The 12,228-nt window shown below is 46.1% G+C and overlaps 1 protein-coding gene across 1 annotated transcript in view; it reads left to right on the plus strand.

Annotated features, from left to right (window-relative positions):
- Positions 1 to 4,727: 4,727 nt before the first annotated feature.
- Positions 4,728 to 12,228, plus strand: part of LOC122394413 (cGMP-dependent protein kinase, isozyme 2 forms cD5/T2-like) — a 30,353-nt gene continuing 22,852 nt past the window's right edge. The window contains exon 1 of the mRNA XM_043391282.1: positions 4,728 to 6,899. Within this exon, the coding sequence (XP_043247217.1) occupies positions 4,781 to 6,899 (2,119 nt within the window). The 5' untranslated portion in view covers positions 4,728 to 4,780. The remainder of the gene's footprint in view (positions 6,900 to 12,228) is intronic.

The raw sequence follows: 12,228 nt of genomic DNA on the forward strand, positions 1-12,228 counted from the left end.
TGATGAAATGTCGCAGAATATGAAGATTTATACAGATATACGGCTCTCCACCATTTTCTCTCGTCAGTAGTGTCTCACAAACTTGAGATTTATCACATTCTCGCAAAGCAGGTATCCTATTTTTCATCATTACCAGACTATATTTCTCCATTTAATTGATGCTTTCGCTCACATTTTGCCTGTGGCCCAACGTCTTTTTCAATGCCGTACATAGTCGAAAAAGTGACGATGCCACAGTAGCGCGAAGGCTTCTGAAGTGAGAAATCCTGTCTGAATTATCGGAGCCTTATTGAAGGTCTGATATTGACAGATGAACTTTCTAAAGTGGGTTTCATTGTATCAAATTCCGCTACAGCTGTATGAAAGGTTTTCACGCATTTCAGTCCATCGTATGTTGACAGTCCAAAGAATAATTTCGTTGACTCGGAAAACCGTTTGTCGGCACTGGTATCACTGTAAATGTTACCAACTGCCGTGAATAGAGTATACGCGTTCACGGTGAGGGGAGCCAAAATCGAAACCAAAATTTTGTGTAACATACAAAATCATGTTACAAGTTGAAGATAAAGTTAATAGGTTGTTGGGTAAAATGAAGAAATTGGGTATGATCTCGAAGGAACTGTACAGCGACTTATTCGCGTCCGGCTCCGTCCCAGGAGTTCTCTACGGGCTCCCTAAGGTACATAAGATGCTTGTTCCATTGCGACCCATTTTTTCAGCATGTGGGACGCCTACGTTTAAACTTGCCAAATATTTGGTTTCGATTTTGGCTCCCCTCACCGTGAACGCGTATACTGTGCAAAATAGTTAGTCCGTGAATAGAGTAGTACGGCATTTTATCAGATTGGGCCCTTGTGAGCTTCTAGTTTCATACCAAGTTCCAACAGCTGTCTCAAATGGGCAGACGCGGCGCACTGTGCGCCATTTATGTCACACGTGTGCCTCTAATGGCGCAGGACCACTTTCTTCTCTTGTTGTCCCGTCTGAATGGTTCGTCAGCTGTGTGATAAATGTGTGTTCGTCACTAAGCGAATATATCCTCTTGCCGGGTTTTTCGTATACAGGTGAGGGTTGGAAAGGAATATTCAACTTCTATCACATGATTAGGCAATTTGTATAATTTTTTAATATAATGGAATGTAGGAAGTAAGTTGCAGGATTACTAAGGAGAAATGTATCGTACCGCCGGGCATGTGCAATGCAGGATTTTGAGTGCGTGAGTCGGAAAAACCGGACAGATAACATTCCAGATCAGGTTCCGGGTATGAGATTAGCCTGTTTCTAACGGTTAGATACTGATTCACACTGTGATGTAACTCTAGACAATCTGAAATGTCCGCAGTACGCACACTTTTCAAACATTTGTCTTGTTCCGGCATACAGTAACGGATGGTTTTTACGGTTATCTGACTTGAGACGGTTGATAATGGAATACGATTAGGTGCGAGTACATACGGCCTGATGTGTGCCATATTTACGGACAATTCAGTTGGGCAAACTAGACCTTTGGAATCAAAATATGGAGGCATCAAAAGATTGATTCCTTTTGGGCATAAATGCAGACCATTTCTAACTTGCCAATCTCATAAAAATAAGAGAGTGTTTCAAGAAAGAGCATGCCTGATCTTGAACAGAAATGCTTGAACTATCTCCTAAGCAAAATAATATTGCTCCTAACATAACAATTTGAATTCTATAGGTGGTGAAAGGCAATCAAGGAATTGATTCACTTTAAACAGATAATCATAATATTGATTCCCCATCAGCTGGCTAATCATTATTTTGATTCACAGGTAATGTTAACAGAAAGGCAACAATGACTTGCAAGAATACAGCATTTATCTTGCAGTTGCTATTGTTCTCATTTAGTGGTATCCTCAGCACCACAACTGATACCTATAGCATTGTTGTACTTTACCTTCACCACATTTGATAACAATTCACAATTTTTAAATGTCAAGAATACAAAAACTGAAGCAACAGGTAAAAACCATATAAATAATATAAAAGCACTACAACAATGATAATTAGCGGTTTAAAAATTTCATTTTGCCATTTTACACAAATACTGATTGGTTAGTATGTGATTCATGATACAAAAATAATATACAGTGTGATTTCCTCAAAACAGCTTTTACGTGATGGACAGTGGCTCTGTCTTTTTCCCATTCACAAGGCCAAAGGGACAATTTCTTAGCTTTGAGGTAACACTTTTTGCAAACCTACCACATTTTTCTACCTTTTAAAAGAAAAATCTCACCTTTTTTTCTCACCTGGGCCTTTTTTCAACCGTAACGATTCATTTGAAGTCAAAAGTGTGCCCAAATGAATCAAAAAATTGATTCCATGCCCATATTTGGTCATGGCTCCTCCCACCAGAATCAAATTATTGATGCCTCCATATTTTGATTCCAAAAGTCTAGTTTGCCCAACTGAATTATGATTACGATGTACTCTGATACGGTTTACATTGTAATTTAACTACAAGCGTTTTATACAGTGATAGTTTCATCTCCTCTCTCTCTCTCTCTCTCTCTCTCTCTCTCTCTCTCTCTCTCTCTCTCTCTCTCTCTCTCTCTCTCTCTCTCTTTTCTCTCTCTCCCAATTTGGAATGCACTATAGGTTTCATATCACGAACGTCGAACATGTCATCCCCCCTCTGATTGGTCAGATGACAGGTGGGTGACGTCACACGCCAACAGCTGACCGGCTGTCAGCCGACGACACTTCACTGTCAATGTCAGTAGCGAGAATTCGCATCGCTAGCCCGACTTTTGTCAAACTACCTATTGCAGCTTATATGCAATAGGTGTTATTTTATGGAGTGAATTGAGCTGTAAGGCATTAGACGTCACGTTATTGAATGATTGGGGTCGCTGGCAATTGAGCTACATTTGGTTTTGTACGAGAAGTTCGCACACATTGCCTTTCAGATCAATTCATGTAATAGTTCATTATTTCCTTTCATACGCACATACAAGTGAATGATGATTCCGTAACATCTCCGAGACAATAGCCCTTAAGTAACCACGTTACAACAATTAAAATGAACAATGGTGCATAATTACATCAGTCCTCTTCACATTGAGTCCGTCATAACCGCAGGTTGTTTGAAATAGACAAACACTATTCGTTAGATAATTACAACGGTCATCACCGTCCTGAAATCTTCACGAAACTCCGGCCCAACTCCGGCCTTGAAAGTCAGCGACACGCTCACTGAGTTTTATGAAGCTGAGTTTTGTGAGTTCGCGCATGTGACGCAATACGCACTGACACTTCCTTTCGCTAGTTTCGTTTCATTTCGTTGCACTTCAGCGAATTCCGAGTGCGAACATTTGAAGTCGACGTTTTAGACGGAGCTACGAGTTAGATGGTTTTTATTGATGGATTATCGGGCTGATGTCCTTGATCTCTTTTGCAATGGATTGCATCTTGCGAGTATTGTTTGAAACGTGTTTTATCGGGTTGCGTTGGTTGTCAGTTGATGTTGACATAAGACTTGAATAAATGACAGCACAATCACAATTCTGTCATAGATATCAAGTGATCCAGGCCGTTCACTTCCATATCGTTAGACATATCGCATGTATCCCGTATAGCGCGCTTTACCTAGGTTGTTGTAATGCTATAAATTATCATCTACTGACTGATATCCCCCCCTTCCCCCCGTATGGAAAGATGCCAGTTTTGTTGGTAGTCTTGAAGGCAGTAGAAGTGATGCCAGTTGCAGGTCATTACGACAGCTGAGGGAAACACAATGCCAACCAAGGCAATTTGCAGTTATAATGAAACGAACCAGCCTCCGGTTTGTAAATTTAAGGAAAAACTTTACTTTCATATCGAATTTTAGCCATCGCAGAAGTGGTGACTCATTACACCAATGAAGTACCAAAAAAGTCCAACCCCAAACGCCAGAAACACTACAATCCAGAGCAATGTCAGTTTCGCGCACCAAAGTGCGGCATCAACTTGGCATCTCTAACCAGGGGTCTTTAATGAAAGTGAAAGTAACGCTAACCGGTCGCAGCGGTAGCTCGTTCATTGCATTATGGACTGCCCAAGCGTTACGGGAAGTCGACTCGTAACTCGGCCGCGGGAGGTAGATGGTCCACGGAGACTATCAGATGAGGGGAAATCCGGCTGCCATATCTTGTGTCGTCTCTACGTTTGACGTTGGATCAACATACTGCACTGATACAATTTATATATTTAGGTGCCTGGAAAGAAACATGCACCATTCACAAATCTATCAAAGCACTTCTAATCTAGTCCAAAGAAATCCAACCTTCCTTTCCTTTTGATCCCGCCCCTTTAGTTTCCCCGTGCGTTTACCGAAGGTCCAATATGTCACATTTCGGTCCCGTTTTCATGACCTTTTCATCACGTTTTCGTTGCATTTAGTACCGCGAGGTCAGCCCCAGGGTCAGCCCAGCTCTCATGCCCAATGACGTCATGATTACCTCACTATGACGTCATTGGTGACCGTACATGCACACCGGTCGCAGCGGCGGCCGTCCGCCCGTGCGCTCCAATGACGTCATTGTTATGTGATCGTGACGTCGCTGTGACCGTGAGCTCTGTCAGTAAGCTCCGCCTTTGCATCGCACGGCGAGCGAGCCGGCGAGCTCAGTAGGCGAGCGTCGCGCAGTAGGCGAGCGTCGTTCCAAGCGCGCGAGCTCAGTGTATGAGCGTCGCGCAGTAAGCGACAGCAGTGAGCAGCATCAGTGTTCTTTCAGATGTGGCCGGTGTCTCCAGCTGCCGACGAGGCCCAGAAGCGATGCTGGTTCATCCGGGTCGTGCCGTTTTAATCGGAGGAAGTTCCCCAACACATCGCGGGGAGACTTGGAAGGAACGTCTGGATAGAGCTCAGCGCGGCGACGAGTACGGCAGCGGGAGAGCTCTTGGTGTATGCGGAGCTTTGGTGGTAAACGTGCGTGATTGCACTGACGAACGCCCGCCGAGGGTAGTTGGTGGAAGTGGAGAAGTGGGGGCGGATGGTGTGACAAGTGATAAAGTTGAGGTAGTTGGTGATAAGGTGATAAGTGACACCAGTGGTGAGGCTGGAAAAGTCACTGGTGACGTGACGTGTGGTACACCAGCCAACGGGCTAAATAGTGGTGTCGAGAAGGAAAATAGTGGTGCCAACGGACTGAACAGTGATTATAGTGGACTTTTCAGCGGTCCAAGTAGAATTCCCAGCAATTCGGGAAGACTCTCCAGTAGTTCCAACAAGCACACCAGTGGTATAGCGGCTGGTGCCGGCGCTTCCAGTACCAGTGCTGCTTACCAACCCTACAAGAACTCCAATAAATCACCGAGTGTGAGCCTCACAACATACCCTACCGCTACAAACGAAAGCGATCTTCCGGGTCATCACAAACGTTATATCGCCGGGAGGCGTTCCCCTTCAGACCAACGCTCTTCCTCTAATTCTTCTTCTTCCTCTTCTTCGTCCTCATCTTCCTCATCTTCGTCTTATACGACGCTCTCTGAAGACCGAACCTCATCCATCGCCGACATCATGAACCTCACGTTCGTTCCAAACTCCCGCACCGATCCCTCGGTGGGCAAATCCGGTCGGCCGAAACTCTGGGGGCCTCGCGCGGCTCTACAACTTCAGCATCAGCGCCAGGCCGTGTTGGAGAGCGTGGTGCAGCGCGTAAGACCGCCGGCGTTCCAGCGCAGTGTGTCCTTAGACCCAGGGAGAGGTCGACAAACTCTTCAGGAGATGTGGGAGGAAGAGAGTCAACAGAGACCTCTGCATCAGACCGCTTCGGCAGATCACCTTGCTGATGTGGTTGATGATGATGAAGCTGCTGAAGACGAGGCGAGGGACCGTGTGGTGGCTTTCAGACCAATGGGCGAGTGGAGGAGACATCGCGCACCAAGAAGTGCTGGACAGACAGCGTTAGCTACACGACGCCTCGCTTCAGTGACAGACCAAGCTGCATTAGTGGAGGAAGCTCCCGCCACTCGACGAAGAAGTCCTCGAGAGAACGCTCGTGAGGGTAGCACCCCAGCGGTTGTGGTAGACTCTGCTGTCACTCATCTAGACACCTCCAGTGATGTAGAAGAACATGATGAACTCGGTTCTCAATCTCCACGACGTGCGTCACCTCCTGGTGTAGCCCAATACGAAGAGCGAGGTCCACAGTTCTCCCCGCAGTATCGGCTCAACTCTGAAGTTCGCATGGAGCATGAGCTTCGTGATCGAGGCATCACACCACGTCCGGGAGATCTCAAGTTTTCGAGGTCGCGAGTGATCAAACGGAGACTCGTGGCAGCTGAAGGAGGTGACGACGTTGATGAAGATGCTGCTGTACGGAGGGGTGAGAAAGATTTGGCAAACTCGACGGCGCTACGGCCTGAGGTAACGCGAAGCCGAGGGAGTAGTAACAACAGCAACAACAGCAGCAGCAGTAACAACAGCAGTCACCTCAGTAATGGTAGTGGTGCTAGGAGCAACGATTACAGTCGTGAGGACGTATCCACAGATGTAGACGATCCCGCTCCTGAGCTTCACTGCCATGGAGTTGGTGCTCGTAAGCAGCTCTATGCTACCAACTGGTCTACGCTTCACGCGTCTCTTCAGGACCTCCGCGCAACCGCAAACGAACGACGCGCGCCCCCACCACCTCCACCAACTCGGAGGAGGTACGAGGGCTCTGTGAGCCTTCCTGGGAAACCGGCGGTGGTCCAGACTTCTCTTGAGAGCACAACAACACAAGAGGAAACATCGGAGAGTGTCAGCTCTCTTCAGAGATTGGCGGCTCTTGCGTCGGGGAGTGAAAGCGGAGAAGTGACGGCTGGAACGCTCATTCCGAGGCCGAAGCTGATCCCGGATGTGCACCAATATGGGAGGAAACGACGGACTGGAAATCTATTCCAGTATGCACGTGAGTTTTGGATTGAGGGGATTGCGCTATGGGGGGAGGGGTGCTCATGGAGGTGCTAAGGGGCAGTGTCTTGGGGAAATATGAAGGGTTGAAAGCATGAAAGGGAGGGTTTAGCTGGGTCTGAGAATGGGTGGGGGTGAGTTAGGAGGAAGATAAGCACCGGAGTAAACCCTTCCGTCTTTGAAAACAAAATGTGTGTCTCTGCCACGTCATATGAAATCGACGCAAAAACACAACTATTTTGTCTACTTTTTAGCTCTTGCTCCCATTCTGCCTGTATTTCATACAGGCATTTGGTAGCTTACTTTTTATTTAGGATTATCTAGATATTTTGTTATCACCTTTGGCCAACGATCTAACATGCAAAGTAAGTCGTACAACGAGTCAGAAAAGCCTAACCTCCATCGTCGCTGTAGTTTCATATGACGCATATTCTCGACTTCGAATCAACGCATCAAGGTAAGATAAACCATCGACTTCTCATCCACAACGGCTGATATTTTAAAGGTAAGACATGCTTGCAAGGCAGCCAAATGGTGCTCGACCATTGTCATCATATATTCCATGGTAACTTCGTCGTTGTTGTAGGTGGATAACTAGTCCACCGGCCAGTGGTAGAAAGTGGGGACTAGAAGTGGGCCCTGTAATGGTCCACAGAGCCCCAGGTCCTACGCAGGTAAGTCGTCCGCTAATGGATTGTGCCTTCGTTTCAGCTGTTTACTTGTGTTTTCCACTAGATCTAGTCATATGAAGTGCTACTGTTGTAAACTGTTCCCGACTGTTAAATCAAAATTAAATGTTTGTTTGGTTTCAGTGCTGATCATTGATGTTCACCATACTTTTCAGAAACATCTAGAAAGATGCTGGTTTAAACATTTTTTATTTGTTGCTTTCCTCTTGCATTTTTCAAAATACTTAAGTGTGCAAGGGTAATTTCAGTTTCTGTTAAACGTATATCCTCATATGTTAAGCTGAGCTTTTAAGCTGACTTCATGACAACGTAAATATCCGCAATTGACATCTTATAACGTAGACAACGTTGTATGTGCGGAAGTATGCGTTGTGTGTTTTCAGGATCTCAACCTGAACCAGTACTTCCAAATCCCATCTACATATATTATCTGGTAAGCCTGAACCCGATTAAATAATCCCTTCCAGTCTATCTCCCTCTCCTCTAAACCATTTTCCCTAAACCATTCACCACCCAAACCGGTTTATGAAGCGTCTGCTTCCGTGTGCCTGGGGCTATGTCCTCGCTTGTTCCTGTTCCGCGATGTTACTGTTCCGTGTTATCAGCTAGGTGTGTGCCCCGGAGGTGTTCCGGGTCCTCCCTCCCCCTTGCCCCATCCCCACGTGCCCGTCTGTCTGTCTGTCTGTCTGTCTGTCTGTCTGTCTGTCTGTCTGTCTGTCCGTCTATCCGCTCCTCCCTCCCTGACCGTCAGTCCATCAGTCAGTCTGTCTGTCTGTCTGTCTGTCTGCCTTTCGACCTGTCTGTCTGTCACTGTCTGTCCGTCTGTCTGTCTGTCCGTCTGTCCGTCTATGTGTCTGTCCGAGTCAATCTAGTCTGAGTGTTAATCTAGCTGACCTTGAGCCAGATCTAGTGGATTGGGCTGTGAGCGTTAGCGGAGTTCAGATCGCGTTGGCGTGGATCTTGCCGCCGGCGGTGACGCCGTGGTGGGAGTAGGTTGGGATTGATGGTCGGTGGCTCATAGTTCTTCCGTGTGTACGAAGGATGGTTCGGCCATTCTTATTCGAGTTTTCGTTTCATTGTTTGTGTGTTTCTTTATTCGTGTTTCTCCGTTTGTTTGTTTGTTTGTTTGTTTGTTTGTTTGATTGTTTGTTTTGTTTGTGTGTTTCTTTATTCGTGTTTCTCTGTTTGTTTGTCGAGTTGTTTGTTTGCTACCTACCTCGCTCGCTTCTTTACCTATTCGTTTTATTTTTCAATCATAAGTTCGGCATTTGTTTATTGATTCCATTTTGTGTCATTTGTTTCTTCGGTGACTCGTTCGTACGCTTTGTCGTTTTGCTGATTCGTTTATTTGTCCGTTGGCATTCCTTTTGGTACGTTATTTTGCTCTACGTTATTCATACCTGTATGCGCCGACACATAATGACAGGGTAGCTTTATCATCACGTCCACTTGTTTGTCTATGTAATAGTACCTTTTGGGGTCAGCCGTGCGCGTGAACACTTTTCCTGGGTTACCTGTGTGATGCCTGAGGATGTGTATGTTTTTGGCTGTGTTAACGTGATCGCAAGTACGACAGTGCATGCCTGAACGTGACCCGATTTGACTTTAGATCGTCACGTCTGTGTTTTTCTCGTTTTTATGAATGCAACGTAATTCTACGTGTTTGATACGGATCCTAGTATGAACCCACACCTTGACGCGTCAGCCTAATACCACCACGCCAATAGAGAGCCAGTGTGAACATACCTTTACTGAACGCATCAATATCAATAGAGAGTCAGTGGGAACATACCTTTACTCAACTCATCACCCACATACCTTCAGTGGCTAGATTCACTCCCACTTTTCTCCACTGGATTCCTTTGCAAACGGACGTCTAACCGGTTTCAATGAACGAGCTAGTCTCTTATAAATCTTGCCAGTCTTTCATGCACGCTGTACCTACGCTCTCCTGCTAACGCGCGTGTTATAATCCGTTGCGTAAATGCAGATTGGTGTGCAGCGTTGCAGCCGCCGCCGCCGTGGTTTCTAAGCTCGGTCCCCACTAGGTCACCTGGACAAGGTTAACCCCTCCCCCCTCCCCTACCCCTTACCCCCTCCCCTCCCCTCCGGGACTGAAGCTGGGCTGCTCCCACGGCCGGGTTAGGTTCTTGGAGTGGGGTGGCGACTGGATTGGAATGGCTGTTACACCACCGCAGGGTTGTTGCTGTTGGTTAGTAAACTTAGCCTCTTATATTGTTTTCAATGTGTGTTTAATAAAAATATAGGTTTTGTGTAAATCACTAGGAATCATTCGGAGTTATGTCCGATGTCAAAGCCTAACTCATATGTTATTTATATTTGTAAAATGTTATTTTATCAAACACAATATATAATGCAATATATAGCGCCGGGAGGTTTTCCCTAGTGAATAATATTTCTTGATTAAAGCACTCAGAAACACTGTCCACAAATTTGTTAGTACCTATACCTCTGCAATGCTACCTCTATGGATTTCCTTTATTATACCCAGCTGTCCTCTTTGAGCGCTCAAGAGACACCTGACCCAGTTTAGCCCTCCCTCTTTCTCTCCTCTCGACCCCTCTCCTATCTCGGCGTTCCCTCGTGCTCCCTCCCCTCCCCTCTATCACGATTGGGGGGGGGGGGAGCGCCACTAGGTCACGGGACTCACGGCGGGTCACGGCGAGTCTAATGGGCGTGGCTTTATGTTTGTAGGCGTGCTTATGTCTTAGTACGTGTGGCTATACATAAGTGAAGACTGATGGCTTCGATGCTAGCGTGTTCTTGATAGTGACTTCATTCTCACTTGCAATGCCTAATTGGACAGTCTTGAAAGTACCGCATATCGGTGCGGCATGAATCAATCAAGCCTGACCCAAAAAGGGCTGCTAAATTTGATTATCGCCGAACCAGCTCACATCTTCTTCCATCCCCCATGTTAAATGCTTCGTGACTCTCACATTTAGCAGCCATTCCTCAGTCGGACTTAATAATCCACTGCACTGTTGCGCGGTACTTTTAAGACAAACTGTACATGACATTGAATCCCTACCTTATATCAGGCGACCAGGCGTGACCCACCGATACGCCCCGCTCCCCCACAGCCGATAAGGGGTGGCCTGCTAAGACTGGTTTTTAGAACACGGTGACCAGACGCGATACAGGTTACGCCCAAATCTCTGCCCAAAACTGGCCGAGCCTGATGTAACTATAATTTCAGGATATGAGTCATGGGGTCAAGATGGGGCAAGTGGAGAGATTGTGGCTATTCGGACAATGTTAGAACTTTGCTTCTTATGTAATTATACTTTTTCGTCTACTAGTCATTCATTAGGTAACCCAAGCAGTAAATGACAATGGGGCAGGATTAAACGTATGCCCCCCAAAAAGATGGGCACTGGTTAAATGTAACAGTGAACCCAGGTTGCTTTAGGTATTGTACTGACAGTACTTGCACTTCCACAAAACAAACTACCAAAACAGTTGATTTGATAGTTTGTTTCGTGGAAGTCCACGTACTGTCAATACAATGGTTACCTACTTGTCCAAATAAAACTACTGCTTGCTTTAGTAGTATGGCAATCAGTTGCATATTGCCAAACTTCCAAGACACGCCCATTTAACACAATTGCAAGCTGTGACCTTGCACATTGGATACACATACACAATGCAATGACGAAACATGTCATTTCACAATCCGAACTCAAATCTACACACTTTGATAACAGTATCACAATATTCCGTGGATTGGTCCAGCTCCCTTGGTTTTTACATCTGGTCGTATGTTACTTGTGTATGCTACAACTGCCACTCTATGCAGTTCACGGTCTTGCTTTTAAGACCGTGAGTTTTAGCCGTGATTGAAATTATCGCACCGTGAGGCTGTGGCTATGTGAAAAGCTGTGATTTGTGTGAGTATGGCTGTGGTTTTGGGTCTGGACCGATGTTGCTAGGGTTTACTTCACCGTGTACGTACACATAGTTCACGGCCTTGATTTTGAACTGCGGGAGTCACGGCCGTGATTTTCAAACCGTGAGTTTTAGTGGTGATTTAACGTTATTGCACTACTGGTTACTTGCTGGCTCAGAGGCGATGTGATTTCAATAGGTGCTGTTCCCTTGTTCCACATGTTGTCAATAGAATTGTTCCAGTTGTTCCCTGGTTTACCAATGTGCGCATATGTCACAGTGTGAGTCTATGAGACTTGGTAGAAGACTCTAGCAGCCCCCACTGTGTGACCTGTGCTGTGTACTGCTAGTTTACTTACCCCTACCCTTCTACCCCGCGCTTCGTCCCTCCTCTATCTACCTCTGTGGATCGGTCCCTGAAGAGGTGGATATACACTATGACATATATGTACTCTGATGCTGGGTTCAGGGTGATGTTTTTTTAGGAAACGGTTATAAACTCATAAATCCAACTATGAAACCTGACTCCTCAGTCCTCATGCATTGAATTCATACGAGCTTCAGCTGACCTTTTTATCCCTATTCCCTTACTGACCAATGACCTCGATGACCTCTGGCCTCGCTAAGCGACCTTTGTTGACCTTTGGCCCTCCTTTTTCGCAAAGGGCTCGTTTATGAGTTCAGCTAGCATCCCCTGCTGGCTGACCTATGCTGGCATTTAACCTCGTA

This window comes from Amphibalanus amphitrite, unplaced genomic scaffold (assembly GCF_019059575.1).
Source record: "Amphibalanus amphitrite isolate SeventyFive unplaced genomic scaffold, NRLGWU_Aamphi_draft 000590F_arrow, whole genome shotgun sequence".
NCBI classification, from domain to species: Eukaryota; Metazoa; Arthropoda; class Thecostraca; order Balanomorpha; family Balanidae; genus Amphibalanus; species Amphibalanus amphitrite.